General features: G+C 39.8%; 1 protein-coding gene across 2 annotated transcripts; it reads right to left on the minus strand.

Moving 5' to 3' along the window:
• Positions 1 to 408: 408 nt before the first annotated feature.
• Positions 409 to 9825, minus strand: LOC124882154 (breast cancer metastasis-suppressor 1-like protein-A). 2 transcript variants are annotated; one of them, XM_047388361.1, is made up of 10 exons: positions 9549 to 9823; positions 9253 to 9343; positions 7762 to 7889; positions 7604 to 7683; positions 7391 to 7487; positions 6077 to 6166; positions 5935 to 5999; positions 5806 to 5845; positions 5548 to 5677; positions 409 to 1772 (listed from the first exon to the last, which is right to left on the minus strand). In XM_047388361.1, exons 1-10 carry the CDS (start codon positions 9682 to 9684, stop codon positions 1655 to 1657), a joined length of 975 nt encoding a protein of 324 aa, XP_047244317.1. In that variant the 5' UTR covers positions 9685 to 9823; the 3' UTR covers positions 409 to 1654. The 2 variants fall into 2 exon arrangements, with proteins under 2 accessions (XP_047244317.1, XP_047244318.1); XM_047388362.1 differs by lacking the exon at positions 409 to 1772 and adding an exon at positions 4231 to 4421 and having other exon boundaries at positions 9549 to 9825.
• Positions 9826 to 18570: the final 8745 nt, after the last annotated feature.

Here is an 18570-nt window from a genome sequence, read left to right on the forward strand (position 1 = left end):
CTTTAAGCAGGTATTAAATATACTTTTCATTAAAACCACATTTCTGTATAAACATTGTTTTCTCATTGGTCTGATGTAATATTCTAATCCTAAATGTTGTGTTTTCATTAGCTGGAAGTGGGCAATCATCATAATTAACAGAAATGAAGTCTAAGTTGTGTGTAACTAATCTATACTTTCACTTAGTGAATTAAGTTGCTGAGAAAAGGAACTTTTCAATAATATTCTAATTTATCAAATATGAATGTACATATTTTATTGGAAAGCCCTTTGTGGTCCGCGACCTATGGTGCTTGATTTCCTTGATCCTCTCCTGGGTGGTCTCTGCTGGGTGCGCTGATCGATTGGCTTGTAAAGTTTAGTCATAGCTGGCTATACAAACGGTCTTCAATGATTTGTACAACAATGGGCACAACTTCTGGTCTTTATTTTTGATTGTTTCATGTACAGGAACTCATGATGCATTCAGTAAAAAAAAAAAAAGAACAGAGTAAATATGACTTTCTGTCAACCGTTTCCTTCAGAAAAAGCCACATAAAGCTCCCCATACAAGTTGTCTTATGATTGCTGCAGCAAATCCCTCTCAATACAATACTCCTGGTAGGTAATACCTGATGTAGACAAAGCAAAAATCTCAAAGTTCTGTAGAAACAACACAAACCCTTGCTCAAATGTAAGACACACACACGTACGCAGACATGTTGGCTGGATGGATCAAACATTTTAACAAGAAATTCCCTATTTTTTGCTTCTACTTAGTTCATACATCAGCTATACAGATCTTTACTCTAAACAAAGATGAGGACAGAGCCAAACAGGAAAGAGAAAACAGCAAATGAGAAGGACTAATGCAATGAGCAGCAGTGTTTGCTGCAGAATGGCACGAAGTTTACACATCTGAGGGTCACAGAAATGCAGCAGATAATTGCAACCATGTTTTTAACTCTGATCACAGAGCGGAGGTACCGTGAGCTGATTGGCAACATTAACAGACAAAAGGAAAAGTCACAGAACACAAATGTTTCTATATACAGAGCAGCCCCCCAACACTCACGTTCTGCTTGGTGCAGGGAGCTTGGTGTAGCGCCAAGAAAAATATTTACACTGAAACATCAAGAGATCATTTTAGCACAATGGTTCCTAAGTTGATTTCAACATTATGACACTATATGTTCCTCAGGGGATCCCCAAATATGATTTTAACTGAATTTCTCTATGAGCATGAAATTCAAGTTTAGAGGGTTTCACATCCACACATCACCAACCCGCTTCAGTCCTCCTGGTGCGAACGCAGCACGGAGTAAGGCTTTGCTGCATTGATGGGTCAAGACTTTCTGCCCGCCTCCTCCCTCACCGGCCATCAGCGGAGGCAGCGTACCGTCTCGGAAAGGCACTCGACTGAGCTCTGCGCTTCACAGTTAGTTTGTTTCCCCGCTTATGTCTTATTAGCAGCACTTTGCACTGATCTCCGCTCCAGAGAAAATGACACTTTGTGACCACGGAGTGTGATATCGCACATGTACACAAACGATACTCTCGTTCAGAGAGCATTCGTAGATATCTGTTAGCGTTTAGACCGTGTGGTAGAATGGAAAGAGATGCAGCATGGGAGAGGACACGGCGGAAATGTGTTAGAGTGTTGTTCCCGTCTCCTCTATGAATGTTTGATGGTATATTTGCCTTTCTGCAACTGGGAGATGTACAGCTTGGACTTGGTGCCGTCCAGTCGTTTGAACCACACCTCATCATTGTTGATGGTGGTGATGATGGCGCTGCAGAATAAACACACACATAACAATATGCCGAAAATGTTAGCATATGTGATGTCAGGCAGCAGGAGTTACCACAGCCACCTCACAATTCAGCTTTTATTGCTGAGCATTTGCATGGCAAAACAAAGACCGGAAACCCTGCCACAGTAAGGGGAAAAAAAGATGTCCACAGCCACCTGCAGCAACAGATGGGACAGAATCTGCAACACGCTCGTAAAGAGAGAGCCGCAAAGTCATCTAAGATGTTTGGGAATGTGATCGGGTTTCAAAGCAGCCTTTGGGCTGGAAATATGACCTGTACCAACAATAAAAGTATCAAAGTACTCACATACTCTGGAATATTTGACACCCAAGAAAATAAATGAAAGTTATTCTGGGTAATATTAGTACTATTATAGTGGCTTGAAAACGTAGTCTTATCTTTGGAACTTCCTCACATTTTGTCACATTCCAACCACAAAACTTCAATGTATTGTGATTTTACATGAGAGAACAACTCAATGTGAGCCAGACTGGAGGAAGAGCGTCAATAAGGTGATTATGTCTGATGAAAAAAAAGCATCCCTACAGCATGCTGCTGCCACCACCATGTTTCACCATGGAGATGATGTGTTGAAGTGAATTGTTCGTCTTTGCACCACACAGAGCATTCTGGATGTAGGCCAAACTGTTATTTGTTTATCCCATATGACCAGAAGACCTTCTTCCACACGTTAGCTGTGTCCCCTGGCTTGTGTCAACTGCCTTCTTCCTGCCACTGATGGCCAGATTTATGGAGTGCACAACTAATAGAAATCCTGTCAAGTTCTTCCACCTGAGCTGGGGTTCTGCGACAAACTTAGCGTTGGTCTATCACATAAAATCTAGGGATGGGGACCTTTCACATCTGAACTGATACAATACCGATACCTGTGAATCGATACCGGTACTCAACGGTACCGGTTTTCTGTACTTCTGTGTGTGTTTAAGTGCTAATAAATGTTAATTAGTTTAATAATAAAATCTAAAACTATTTTAATTTAACATATTTATTTTTCAAAATCTTAGATGAATATATCAAAACAACATCCAGCTGTTTGTATTGTAACAACGCTATTGTTTCAAATACTTCTTCTCCCATGTTGCTGGCTGCAGACGACCAGTCGCTGACGGATTCAGGCGTGCTAATGGTGCCGAATGCAGGAGTTGTAGCCGTAGATCTGAGGCTGATGAAAACTGTGCATTCTTCAGCCTTGAGAAGAATCTGGTGCTTCCTCAGATTAAAAGTATTCCCGCCGCTGGCCTTGCACTTCAAGTCACAAATATCGCAGCGAGCGTAATCTGCACCGCATTTTGAAAAGTGGAGTCGTACTTGCTTTGTTGGCGGTACCAACAGCTACTGATGTCATTAAGCTCTTGTGTGTGCAATGCTGTGTTCATGTCCGGCATGGAAAATCGCCCACTCTTCCACTCCCTCAATGTCACAATGATGCGTTTAGGTACCGAAACATGGTACCGTTTGATTTTACGTGAATCGGCACTTACCAAATTCAGTACCCATCCCTAATAAAATCCCATTAAAATGTTTGTGGTTGTGATGTGACAGGGAACCATTACATCTGCAAGACACATAGGCTCATCTCACAGTGTTTAAAATACATGCAGGCATGGCTTCATCCTTTGACGTTTGTGTTTCATCTCTGCACTGAGACGTTGCCGTCTTGCTCTTCCTGGTACCAGATGTGACCATATTTGGACAGCAAGATAAGCTCTGCCGTGATCCCTGAAATCTAACTGGACAACAGTGCGTTTATCTAAGGAGGAATGTCTATGAAGAAATGAATAGTTTTCAAAATGACGACCAGCACTGTGTTGTTTCTCTTTTTGTTTATCTAAGAAGTCTGAAATTCTCTCCCACAGATTGAGCTGCTTCAGACGTGCCTTGGCTGTACTCCACGGTTTTCCTGCATTCATTTTAGACATGGATTGCCTAATGCACATGTAATGACAGGTTAGGTACATATCAAAGTCTAAACAGCTTTCTCACATCGTCAGCTGTCAACCTCAGCAGAATGAGCATTCTTCTAAAACAGTGTTTCAATCAGAAGGTCTTTTCAGGCTCTGCAGGAACATTTTGATCTTATACAACTAGTTTTATGAACCCAAAGGCAGTTTTAATTAAGAGTCTGTGCTGTAAACTGTGGCTGTATTTTGTCTGTCCATCCTCCTATTCAGTGAAAATAATGAAATATATGCACACAGCTTTAAACTAACATCTGGTTTATGTATTTTAATCATCTCTGAACTGCTAAAATTCCTAACATGATGTTCCTTGCCATTTTGATGGTGGTCATAGTTCTCAGAGCTTCAAAAGAGACTGAGATGCTGTCACATAAGTTAGCAATCTTCAGTGTCAGTGAGGTGTTTAAGAATATGCTCAGCACAAAGATGTAAAAAGCTAAATAAAAAGGAAGCTGTGTTTTCTACAACATCCCTGCAGTTTAATCGGGCTGAGAGAGAGTGAGACTTTCCACAGATAACAGGAAGGCTGCGTGGAGTGCGGTAAAGTTGCTTTGTTCTTTTCATGTTTTCAACCTCTGTCCTTCGTGGAACAACGCTGGATTTGGAAATGGCCTTTTGGAAATCTCAGATTAATGATCGACATTCTCTCTAGACAGAGAGAGTTTACAGTTAGAAAAAATACAAAACGTTGCTAAAGACATTTTAAAAACATTCATTTTCTACCACTTCTTCCATAGTGGGTCACGGGGGGAGCTGGTGCCTATCTCCAGCAGTCTATGGGCGAGAGGCGGGGTACACCCTGGGCAGGTCGCCAGTCCATCACAGGGCAACACAAAGACATACAGGACAAAAAACCACGCAAACACTCATTCACACCTAAGGGCAATTTAGAGAGACCAATTAACCTGACAGTCATGTTTTTGGACTGGTGGAGGAAGCCGGAGTACCCAGTGATAACCCACGCATGCACGGGGAGAACATGCAAACTCCATGCAGAAAGACTTTAACTTATTAATAATGTTGTCCTCTTTTTAAAACGTTTGTAAAATCCTGTTTCATAGAAACTGCAGCCTTAAACAAGCAGCATGATTTTGTCTCCTCTGCTCATGACAGGACAGTGAGCAAAAAAAAGAAAAAAAAGAAAACCAGTGCTGCTCTTTATTCTTCCTAAATTATAATTCCTAAAAGAGAATCCCCATTTGACTGAAATCAGTATCAGCAGGTCAAAGATTTACAAAAAGATTGGTAAACAGTCACAAAATGCTGACCGGTGCATCTCAACTGTTTTCAATCATCCCTCTTCCACAACCTGCTACATTGTTCAAAGCTTTCTTAACATTCTGATCACTGATAATCAATGACACACCTTTGATCTATTTCCACTGAGATTAGCATATCCTCATTCACCTGCTTCATCTACTCTGCTGTAGCAGAATCTCAGAAATGTTTAACAGTAAGGGCAGTTGTGTTTAACATGCAGTGCTAAGTGGACAAGTCTCAGCTTTTCTACAGCAGCTACGCTTCAGCCAGATATAGTAGCTCACTGAACTGCTGGGTGAATGGTTCTGATTAGACGAGTAACATGACATGAACACTGCAGATATGACGACAGGCTGTTCTGAACATAATTTGACACAAAGGTTGTTATATATTATCACATGGTTGATATAAGACTATTTCATAAGACACAAGTCAATCTGAAAAATACAAGGATTGTGTAATTTATGCTTCTAGAACAGTCCAATCATCCAACAAACACCCTTTCCCATCATACCTGGTTGGATACTCGTCCTTTCTGTTGATACAGATGGTCTGTCCCCTGCAGTACCACTGGTTGTTGTAGAAAAGTCGGCCATCCTCAGAGCGCGCCACATGGTGATGTCTGTCTGCTTTCACTGCAGGGACTTCTCAGCAGAATAAAAAGAAAAAGGGAAGTACAAGGTATTGAGTCGAGTCTTCCATTGTACGTTTGGGTCAATGTCTACGCTTTGCCAGGTATTGACTGTAACCGAGGATGATGGCAAACTCTTACCATCCACCTTGACCCGGTGCGGCCCCAAAGAAGCCATTGCCTATAAGGGAGGGAGGGAATAAATCCAACATGAAAGAGCCAATTGAAAGCCTTCACACGGGTGATCTTTATCTCCTTTTAAACTGTTACCTTTCTGATGGCGGTCCAGTCTTCAAGAATATCCAGGTCTTGCAGCATGTAAACAATATAAGGCCTTACCAAAAGCTAAGGAAAACATTACTCAGTCTTCATATGAGAAATAGTGACAAGAGCACAATGACTGAAAGGATATCAGAAACAACGACAGGTTTCTTCTTCTTGACGGGGCAGAACGGATCTTTTTTCTTATTTTTCCGAGCCTGCAGTCCATCATTCCATAGCTCTGTAGGGCAAAGAGGACGGGTAAGAAACTAGGGGATTACACCGCTTGTTTCTTCAATAAAACACTTCATTCTGAGTGAATGTGTTCCAAGATAATACTGGAAATCAAATTGAAAGTGTTTATACTGACATTATTTTGAAACAGTAATAGTTTTTCCACCACAGCAGCATAGAACAAATCCACTTTGTATTGACTTCCCATCGGTAACATTTTGCAGCACTGCTGCAGTCCAGAACACCTAAACCAGGACCTGCTTGTGAGCAGGACCAAAGTACTTTGAGACCAAGGCAAGAAAAAGACCTTTCCTGTTTGAGGTCAACTGAAATCAAGCAGCAGGCCAGTAAATTACTCCACTGGGATGCTACGAGGCTCACCTGGAATACAAAGACGCAGACAGTTTTGTTGGCACCCCTGGGAAAGTGATAAAACATGTAAAAAGCCTAAAATAAATTACATTTTTATTGCAGTGGCATAATCTTCAAATTTGAAAAAGAAATCCTACCTTTTAGTTAATTTTACCAATGGGAGAAAAAAAAAAATCCCTCCACTTATTAGTGAAACAACTGCTGGTATTCCTGATAACCTCAACCCTATCCCTTCTCTACTTTACTTTATTTGAGTTATTCAGAGTTTCCTAGGAACATCTAAAAGGTAATCCATGGCTTCTCTGTTTTTTGGTTATACACAGGAAGTGTATTAACTTCCTGGCCACCAGACTAGAGAAGGACCCGATATTTATCTTTCCACCCTGCACAGCGTGGACGATGGTAAGAGAGGGAGAATAAATGTCTACGGCTCAAAGGCAAAAACATAAAACTCTACTGGGAGGTTTTTGACCCATTGTGGAGTATGGAGGTGGATCTGTGATGCTGTGGGTCAGTTTCACTTCCTAAGACATTGGGAGGCTTGTTAACTCTTTGAAATAACAGCATACTTCAAAAAATCTAGAATAGTTGTGCAAAGAGGACAGGTTTTCTTTTGAACTGCCTTTCTAAATATAAAAGCTGGATGCATTTGCAGATGTCTGCATCATTGTGTTAAAAACACAACTTCAATGTCAAAAATGACCTCAATATTGGCCTTAAATACCATAACAACAGCTCACACGCTTGAATTCATACATAAAGAAAATCTGTCACACTTGTTGAATTTCTGACACCTTCCTGACTAAACAAAAACCCAACAATTATTCTGCCAAGGGTTTGTTGTAGTTCTGGTTGTTACCTGAGGTAATATCAATACTATGTCTGTCCTCCTCCAGTCTGCGTATCTTCTCCTCCAACTCACTCTGCACAGTGTCAAAAAGCAGCAACTTCTCACTCTACAAGACAAAAAGGGCAAGATTTCTACATTTCTTTCAAAACACTCCTGACGAGCCTGAAAATGACTGTGTATAGACATGGTTTGTCCCCCCCGCCCTTTATTTTGACCTCTCACCTCCCAGTGCTGGCAAGCAGCTTGGATTTCACACTCATATTTGTTCCTCACCGACTCCAAGCACAACTCTCTGTAGATCCCTTTAGAAATTCAACATGAAACTGGTTAGACTGTTGGAGACGTACAACCGCTAAAGGGGAAAACTTATTTGAACTCACCAGCTACTTTGGTCCGGATCTGCATGTTCTCTTGCAGATTGGCCAAAGGTTCCAGATACTCCTGGGCACAGCCAGCCATCACCTCCTGCAGCTTTATCTCCACCTGGCTGAGACGCTCCTTATACAGCCTGAGAGGCAGAAAACAAGTGGATTCATTGGTCCAAAGTGTCCTGCAAATGCTTACATGTTCTTTTTCACGTTACAATCTCAAACTCTAGTGTCTGTGACTGTATTCATGTGATAGACCTGCACAAAGTGGTGCATAACTGGAAAATGGAAGGAAGAAAACACACCGTTTACCTTTTTTTTTTCTTTTTTGCGGCACTAGAGGCCTTTATTTTTCATTTTTCGACAGTAGGTAGACAGGAAAGAAGGGGCAAAGAGAGGGGGGGAGACATTCGACAAAGGTCGCCGGGTCGCACGCTTAAGGAAAACGGGGCACGGCGCTGGTGGTGCCCCGTTTTCCTTTTTCAACCAATAAAAACCTGAAATGTGTGCATTTGTATTCAACCTCTGCTTAGTAAATATTAAAATGAGTATTAATACACAACATTAATACACCAGAATTGCAACAGCAAGTGTTTTGAGGTATGTCTCTACCAGCTTCTCTCATGTAGAGAGTGAAACTTTTCCCCACTAACAACTCAAGCTCATTCAGATAGGATGGACTAAACCTCAATTTTCAAGTCTTTCTCAATTGGATTAAGGTCTGGACTTTGACTGGACCACACTGAAACACATAAATTTGCTGAGCTCTAAATCCAAATATCTAAATATTATTCCATTGTAGCTTTGGCTTTATGTCCATAGTGTCTGTCAAACTTACTTTTGTTGCCGGCAGATTAGACATTAATGGCTGTGTTAACTTATTTTGATACTTATTTTGACAGTAATTACACAGTTATATAAGCTGCACGCTTACTACTTTACATTGTATCAAGGTGTCATATTTTCAGTGTTGTTCCATGAAAAATATGTAGGGGCGTACTCACTTTTGTGAGATACTGTAGCTTTGGGCAAACTGCAAATGGGGCTTCTTACAGCTGTCCTTTTGCTATTCTTTCATAAAGCCAACACAGTATTTGTGGAGTGCACAAAAATTGTTGTGTTGTCACCAGCTTCTACCCTGCCTTAAACGTCTCTATCAATTTATGCCTGACCGGTTTATTATGTAGCCTGGTCTTTCTGGTCCTGTTTATACATTGATGTTCTCTAACAAACCTCTGAGGCCTTTGCAGAACAGCTACATTTATACTGAAAAAAAAAAAAATGACACACATTGGAGTCTATTTAGTAACTTTGTGACTTCTAAATGCTTTTGCTTACCTTTATTTAGGAGTGCCAGAGAAAAGGAGATAACTTCACATTTACTTCACACCTTCCAGAATTGATGGAACTATTTTCCTTCAACTTCACAGAAATGAAGGGATGATAAACACATTTTCAACAGATGCAGATGAAGGCTCTATTTACATCCGTCTAATAACTTACTGCTCCTTCAAGTCCGTGAATTGTTTTTCTAGGGTTGTCATCTCATCCAGACACTCCATCCTCCTCCGCTCACAGTCCTCATCATCCATCTCTGTGAACATGAACACATCACAGGTCTGACATCACCTTCCATCAACTGCTTTCCTCACTAAACCCCGCCTACACATTATAGTATGTTACTGACTCCTACTGATTAAAGTAGAAAACACATAGTTTGTTTAGCTATGTCTACAAAGAACCCACGTAGGTCCAATTAATTTCAGTGTATATTCGGGTTTAGGGCCCGTTTCTCCTACCAGAGCTGTCTCCATCTTCAGACACGGACGAGCTAACCGTGTCCTCCTCGTCTGTGCTGCTGCCGTCTTGCTCGGGAAAGTCCACCTCCATGTCTTCGTGGTTGCTTTCTTTTTTCTCCCGTGAGTGAACCGGCATAGCAGCTATCTGAACAGCCGGGGCTGATGGCGCGGCACAGCCGTACCTGCACGTCTAACCCCCTACAAGAAAGAGGGGAAATGCGGCTCAGACTGTTAGCCAGCTCCGCTATTCTGCGTTCACCAGCTGGACACACAAACATGGCCACCGTCAACCAATCACAACAGACTCTACACAGGACAGCCAACCAGATGCTGGCATGAAAAATTGGGCATGTCAGTGGAGAGTTAGGGACTTGTAGTTTTTATTCCTCTGTCCAGTAGCGTCTGACCGTCAGCAGCTTGTGCTAGAACCAGACGGTTAGGACCCTGAAACATTTTAGGCTGGGCCAAGTCCGGAAATAGTTTAAATTTCATACAACAGCATCATAGTTTTACATAAATCAATAATAAAATCGTTTAAATTATATGAAAAGTTAATATTTTATGTAAGTGTATTTTTCTGCACGATTTAAACAAAACATGAAGTCTTTCATTTTTTTTGCTTTAGTGTTAGCAGCTGTAATAATAGTGTATTCTATGTATTCAGAAATTAGATTTTCCAAAGTCAGAAATACAATTGAAACGCAGGAATTCTGACTGGGCAATCCAGAGGTTGCGCTGCTACCCAACCTTAGCAACCAATATCGCTGCCAAGCATTTAAGAAATGGTGACAGTTGCAAAAATAAACTATAATTGTTACCATTTCTGATGAATTCTCAATAAACCACTGGTATACACATGCTGTGTTTGATTTGTCTAGGTGGTTGGAGATTGAAGCTAGGAATGACAACCAAGTTGAGAAGTTTTAATTGCAAGTCAGAAAAACGTGAGATTTGCTTTTTGTCATGATGCTAACAAATATTAGCAATGTTAGCCATTAGCCACATTGGATGCTGAACGTGGAGTTGCTTGGTAAGTCCTAACTTTCCCAGTCAGATTTTCAACTTTACTGGGAGTTTCCCTGTTTTTCTGACTGGGAAGTGTGAAAATCAAACTTCCAAGTACAAAGAGAACAAATAGTTGTGTACAACCTCTAATTTGGAACAGGTTCATTTTTAAACACATGTTTAAATAGAAATAGAGAGAAATACATTGATATTGGCGTGTGTTTCTGCATTCAGTCTGTCTCTAAAGTTATGAACTCGGAGCTGAGAATAACGTCATACCTCACTAGTTCGGAAAACCTGTCGTGCTTAATGTGGTGGTACTAAGTTTTAGGCATACAAATCAATTACAATCTACAGTATTTCCCTTTGTTTTATGACACTAGTTCAGACACTAAAGCAACATATTCACACACAGAGGTTGTACAGTACTCTGTGCGCTGGTTTTATGAGATTCAAACTGTAAAAAGTGCTAAGAAAGAGTTTATTCGGCAGCCATATTTGATACTCAACTCTAGATCTACTTGCTGATCGCTTGCTGATTTCCAATCAGAATTCCAACTTCAGAGGCTGATCTTGTTGTATCTCCCACTGGGAACTTGGAAAATCCAACTTCCAAACGCAAAAACAACACACCATATGCACGACAACAATTATCTAAACCTGCTGGTTTTCAGACTTGCAATTACAACACGCTCAACTTGGTTTTGACGTCATTTCCAGATGACAAAACACAAAGGAAAACCTTTAACTTTCAGATTAATGAAAAAAAAATATTTGCTACATTAGCTGCAGGCAACATTTCATGATGCAGTGGGAAAAATTGGTATCGAACACGTGAATGTTTTTCTTAGTGAATATATTTGTTATATTTCCATTAACATGAAATTCACACAGGGTCTCTACAGCAACTCAAGTAACCGACAGATACAAAGACATCTAAGCAAATACTTAAAAATTAAGTTATGGGTAAAGAAATTGGAATGACATGGGGAATAAGTATTGAACACACTTGTATTAAATACATTTAATAAAGAAATCTCCTGTATGGAGAAACTTGTCACATGCATTGCTCAGATAAGATTTATGAACCATTCCTTCATACAAGCTGGTTCTGTGTTTTGTTTCTGACCTTCTGTTCTTTGCCTAGATTTTAGTTGAATACAACTCAACTGCCTGAGTGGGCCATTTCTAGCAGTTTTACTTTGTTTCTCTGATACCAGTAAAGAATTTCCTTGGCTGTGTGTTTGGGACCATTATCTTGCTTGGAAATTCACACTCATTTTATTGTCACATTCTTATTAGGAATGTCCCCTTACATCTTACCATTCATCCATCCTTCAGTTATATGAAGTCTGACAGTATCATCTGCTGTAAGACAGCCTCCATCATGACGTTCCCCTTGCAAACTTCACTTTCAGGCATGGTGTTTTTTTTATGCAAAATCATTCTTCCTCCAAATATGGTGTGTGCAATAACTTTCAAAGAGTTCAGCTTTGGCCTCATCTGACCTGACTATTTTCTAGTAGCATTTCAATGGCTTGTCCAAATCTAAATGGCCTGCACTTGTATAGCGTTTATCAAGTCAGAGACACATTCACACACTGGCAGTGGTAGGCTACAATGTAGCCACAGCAGAAGTAAGGTTGCCATAAAATCAACACTACCGGGCCCTCTGACTACAATCAGCAGGCAAGGCGGGGTTAGTGTCTTGTCTGAGACAGACAGAGCGGGGGTTCGAACCGGCAACCCACCGGTTACAGCACGAACCCCATACCACTGTTGTTTTTCCCTCAGCAATCTTACACAGTGAGTGTGTGTAGAGGCCGTTGCAGCTGAGTGCATTATTTATTGTTTTCACAGGAATAATTGTACCTATTTCCAGACCGTTCTGAAGCTTCTTTTTAAACAACTCTTTTGATTATTCTTTTGACTCTTCTGTCAAATGTCTTACAAGGGGCACCTGGCAGTGGCTGGTTTATGGTGAAATGATTTTCTTCTCACCCCTGGATTATGCCTCCAAACTATAGAAATTCATCTGTAATCATTGCCATTAGTATATTTTGCAACATTAAGACTTTTTGTCTTTGCTTTTACCAATCATAATACTTGCGCAGCAGTGCGATACTTTAGAAAAACAAACATTTTTATAGGCCATCACTTAATATCAAAACAGATTATATTGATTTGCGCAGGAATGCTTTCTAAGTACTGGCAGATTTCAGCTGGTTTCTTGGCTTTCTATACCTTTTTGCAGATTTTTTTCTTCATATGTTCAAAGCTTATTTCCTGCATCATTGCAATTAATTAGCCCATAACTTTTATCTGAGTTTCTACTCCTTTTTTTCTGACAAAGGTTTCTCTTAAACTATGAGGAATTTTGCTAATTTAATGTCTGAAAAGTCTGACCCTCTCCTTACTCTACCTATAAATCTACTGCTTATCTCGTATGGTGTCTTCTAAGGGTTTTCCTCCTCACAGTCAACCATCTATTATTATGTGTTAGAATAAGCCAAAAGCATTCATTGTTGTGAAGTGGAAAAGCTGATACATGGATTTCAAAACTTTTTGAACAGATAAATTAATAAATCTGTGGGGTGCATATGTAGTCAGCCCCCTTTACTCCAATACTCCTAAATGAAAATAAAGTCCAGTGCAGCCAGATGAAAGCTATCATAAATGTAACAAATAAAGACATCATTAAACACTACAGACTGTAAGTCAGAATAAAAAGCCCGTTTTTTAAATGTATTTTAATGTAATTTTAATTTTAGAGTTTAAGTCTGTGGTTTGTAATCTGTTTATTTCCATGCTGACAAATCTACTGAAAACTAGAGGAAGTTGAGGTGAAAACAAAGGTAGTGCACCAAAGAGAATGAATCATATAAGCTGGCGGCTGAGTCACCAGTGACAGGTCTTCACAGCGAAGGCAGTCTGTACAGATGCAGAGGTGTTAGATAGCGTCTGCCTGCTGAGTGAAAGATGCATCAAGCACCCTGGGGTTGAAGCTGTGGCAGTGATTGATGGACTGAGGAGTGAGTGGAGACTTGAGATGTTGGCGTTGTCTTTTAGAGTGATGGGAAACCGCAGGTATACACCAGTGTGTTCACTCGTTGGGATAAACATCCGCAACAATTCAATGATGTTAAAACAGCAGATGTTCACTCAGGTAAAAGGCAAAATATTGTATTTTTCAAGTTCTTTTCTCAATCTCTAGCTGAGCTTTCTCAATTGTTTTCACTTTACAACCACAAATCTTTCTGTATTTTATTGTTTTTATATTTTATTTTTCAAGTATCAAGAAAAGTGGGGCATAATTGTAATGTGAAAGGCAGATGATACATGCTTTTTTTAAACCTTTAAAGTCTGGATTTTGACTGGAACGTTCGAATACATGGATATGCTTTGATCTTAACCATTCCAGTTTTAATTATACAGCATCGTTGTCATACTGGAAGGTATACCTTCATCCCAGTCTCAAGTCTTTCACAGCCTCTTTCTTCCAGGATTATCCTATATTGAGCTCCACCCATCTTCCAATCAGCTCTGATCAACTCCCCTGTCCCTGCTAAAGAAAATCATTCACACAACATAATGCTGCCTCTAGGGATTGGCAGTATAGAATTAAAAATGTATCCCAATATTTTGTCATATTTCTTATTAAAACTATAAAAATGACAAATACTGCTTCAAAAATAAAACCTACCTACCATTGACAAGGGTACTTCAGACCATCATCGAATATATTAGATAATGCAACTGCTGCTATATAGCACGCAATAATTACCTTCAATTATATTTTCAACTATATTGATATAAATTGATGCTCTAATTGAGCAAATAATTCAAACTGACAAAGTAATAATCCCAAGCATGTTCCTCTTGGCTGCTTCTCTGGTTGAAGCATTTTATACCCAGCATGTCAGCTTATTTGGATGGCCATGTCTTGGTAGGTTTACAGTTGTTCCACACCCGTTCCGTTTTCAGATGGTGGATTGAACAGAGCTCTGAGAGTTGTTTTACAACCTAAATCTGCTTTAATATTCACAACGTTATTCTCCACAACGGTGTTCCTTGGTCCTCATGATGCCGTTTGTTCACTAATGTTCTCTAACAAAATCTGAAAGGCTTTTTATCAGTGTAAAAGGGGGCAGAAAACAAACATACACCAGGATTTTATTTGGAAGAAAAGTAGAAAACCATGTTACTATTTCCCTCTACGTCACAATTATACACCAGCAAGTGTGGGTCCATCCAACAAAATTCTAATGAAACACATTCAGGTTTGTGGTTACAATGTGAAATAATTATATTATATTATATTAAATTATATTATATTATAGCTTTTGCAGTCTTTTTTACTTTTTGTAATGTAAATTGCAATGTAAAAAATGCGTGTTTTTTTTTTTTTTAAAGTTTCAATTTATTGTTTAGAGTAAAGGAGACATTTGCCCTCTGGACATCCTATAGAAAACATTTATCTCGAGATACAATATAAAAACAACCAAATCTCGAGTTTCTGGTCGTATTCTTTAAAAAGATAAAGTCTGCATTGTGCACGTTGTTCTCAGCTCTGGTTGTCTGCAGTTTCTGTTGTAACCACATGAGGGCGGTCAAGATCTTTACCGTAGAAGTGTTCCTCAGGTGTTCTTATTAATCCTAATGAATGTGGTTTATTCTGTCATTTTAAAAGGAAACAATAATCATTATCAAAAGATCGCTAAAGATGAAAATAATAAAAAAGGACAAATTAGACAAATAGAAATATTTATGTTATATTTATTATGTGCAACAATATCTGACACTTAAACTTATTTTCAGACTTTTGCTATAGGGCTTTAGAAGCAGAATTTGATGTAATAGTTCTGGTTAAATCAGAATAAACACATCTAAAGCCTGGGAATCATTGCCTTACGCTATCCGATACTAGTGCAACCTACAGCAACAGATCAAGTAGGACGGCTGCCCGGGCCTCATCAAATTAAAAAAGAACCATGTGAGAATGCACTCAGTAGATTTGTGGTTTGTCTTGTCGTCGCAGCATTTCTGTGCCAACCCCTGTCCATTTTCACACGGCTTGTCAGGAAACTTTGATGGTTTAAATATGTAACCAGGGAACCACAGTGTGCCATCAGAAAATCTGCACTCTCGTTTCGGTTTATTTCACAACACTTCATAGCACTTTTTTCCCTTCTCAATCTCATAAAAATAATGCTGACATGTGCAACAAACAACGGGAGGAAAGTAGGAGAAAGGTAAAAATGAGACATGAATGATTGGTGGTTAGTTGATTGCTGCTGTGTCTATTTTAAACTTTAATTACTTCACCAATCCCTGTTAAAATGCCCTGTTTTTGTGATTTAACAAATGACACCATGATCATTTATTTCAAAACAATTTCTGTTAACTGTGGCCTATATCATGTACAGTTCAACTGAAAAACAAACAAAATGGTTAGAAATAAAAAAAGAAATTAAAAAGTGTACATCCCTGGTTGCATACGTGTGCATATCCTTAAACTAAACTAACTAACTTGAGCTTTATAAAAGCAACTTTTTAGGTTCCCTAAACAGATTTTTTTTTCAGTTGCGTATACAGAATATGTTGCATTAAAGGTGGACCTAGCATTTTAACAGGGGTGTGCAAACTTTTTATATCAACAGTGCATCAGACCCTCCAAGTTGACCTTGAGAAAGCTTCTCCTACTGTCTGCTTGAAGTCGAATGATTTGAACTAAAGCAACCCCCATTACACCTGCTTGCCTCAAAAGGACCAACATCTTTAGCTCCTTAAGTCGTCAGCACCAAGGGCTTGAATTATGAAGAGTTTGTGAAACCCGTGTTGTTAGTATCTCATTTTTAATTTTGAAGTTTTGTTGCCAGCCGGACCTGTGTTTTTAAAATCTGCTCTACAGGTCCTTCTCAAAATATTAGCATATTGTGATAAAGTTCATTATTTTCCATAATGTCATGATGAAAATTTAACATTCATATATTTTAGATTCATTGCACACTAACTGACATATTTCAGGTCTTTTATTGTCTTAATACGGATGATTTTGGCATACAGCTCATGAAAACCCAAAATTCCTATCTCACAAAATTAGCATATCATTAAAAGGGTCTCTAAACGAGCTATGAACCTAATCATCTGAATCAACAAGTTAACTCTAAACACCTGCAAAAGATTCCTGAGGCCTTTAAAACTCCCAGCCTGGTTCATCACTCAAAACCCCAATCATGGGTAAGACTGCCGACCTGACTGCTGTCCAGAAGGCCACTATTGACACCCTCAAGCAAGAGGGTAAGACACAGAAAGACATTTCTGAACGAATAGGCTGTTCCCAGAGTGCTGTATCAAGGCACCTCAGTAGGAAGTCTGTGGGAAGGAAAAAGTGTGGCAGAAAACGCTGCACAACGAGAAGAGGTGACCGGACCCTGAGGAAGATTGTGGAGAAGGGCCGATTCCAGACCTTGGGGGACCTGCGGAAGCAGTGGACTGAGTCTGGAGTAGAAACATCCAGAGCCACCGTGCACAGGCGTGTGCAGGAAATGGGCTACAGGTGCCGCATTCCCCAGGTCAAGCCACTTTTGAACCAGAAACAGCGGCAGAAGCGCCTGACCTGGGCTACAGAGAAGCAGCACTGGACTGTTGCTCAGTGGTCCAAAGTACTTTTTTCGGATGAAAGCAAATTCTGCATGTCATTCAGAAATCAAGGTGCCAGAATCTGGAGGAAGACTGGGGAGAAGGAAATGCCAAAATACCAGAAGTCCAGTGTCAAGTACCCACAGTCAGTGATGGTCTGGGGTGCCGTGTCAGCTGCTGGTGTTGGTCCACTGTGTTTTATCAAGGGCAGGGTCAATGCAGCTAGCTATCAGGAGATTTTGGAGCACTTCATGCTTCCATCTGCTGAAAAGCTTTATGGAGATGAAGATTTCATTTTTCAGCACGACCTGGCACCTGCTCACAGTGCCAAAACCACTGGTAAATGGTTTACTGACCATGGTATCACTGTGCTCAATTGGCCTGCCAACTCTCCTGACCTGAACCCCATAGAGAATCTGTGGGATATTGTGAAGAGAACGTTGAGAGACTCAAGACCCAACACTCTGGATGAGCTAAAGGCCGCTATCGAAGCATCCTGGGCCTCCATAAGACCTCAGCAGTGCCACAGGCTGATTGCCTCCATGCCACGCCGCATTGAAGCAGTCATTTCTGCAAAAGGATTCCCGACCAAGTATTGAGTGCATAACTGTACATGATTATTTGAAGGTTGACGTTTTTTGTATTAAAAACACTTTTCTTTTATTGGTCGGATGAAATATGCTAATTTTGTGAGATAGGAATTTTGGGTTTTCATGAGCTGTATGCCAAAATCATCCGTATTAAGACAATAAAAGACCTGAAATATTTCAATTAGTGTGCAATGAATCTAAAATATATGAATGTTAAATTTTCATCATGACATTATGGAAAATAATGAACTTTATCACAATATGCTAATATTTTGAGAAGGACCTGTATTTTCTTTTCTGACGAGAAATAAAGGTTTGCACATTTATATGGTAGTGCCGTGTCACTGTGTTTACATATGAAGTAAGAGCTCTCAGGTTCGACCTCTTCCTGTACAGGCAGAAAACTAACGGAGGTTGCTAATCAGGCTGGTCAATAATGGGCAAAGCAAAATAAGCAATGTGCACAGAATCAGTCACTATATTTGTTCAGAAAGGCATCAGCAGAGATGCTAAAAAGCCCAGCATCCCTGCTTGGGATGAACCAAGTAGGTCCTGGTGTTTAGGTTGACAGAATCAGGAATATCCTCAATCTTTAGAGACAGGACAATTGACCGAATCCATTTGAAGAACTCTAATGTTTAAACCTTTAGCTATCAGTATGTGACATGATCCAGAGAGCTCCAGAATCGGTAGCTCCATATGTTTTTTTTTTGCCCAAGAAAAAGAAAAAATCATTTACTTTTTATTTGCCCTTTTTATATAATTTTATTGTAAATGCCTTGAAT

Source organism: Girardinichthys multiradiatus, chromosome 15 (assembly GCF_021462225.1).
Source record: "Girardinichthys multiradiatus isolate DD_20200921_A chromosome 15, DD_fGirMul_XY1, whole genome shotgun sequence".
Classification (NCBI taxonomy): domain Eukaryota; kingdom Metazoa; phylum Chordata; class Actinopteri; order Cyprinodontiformes; family Goodeidae; genus Girardinichthys; species Girardinichthys multiradiatus.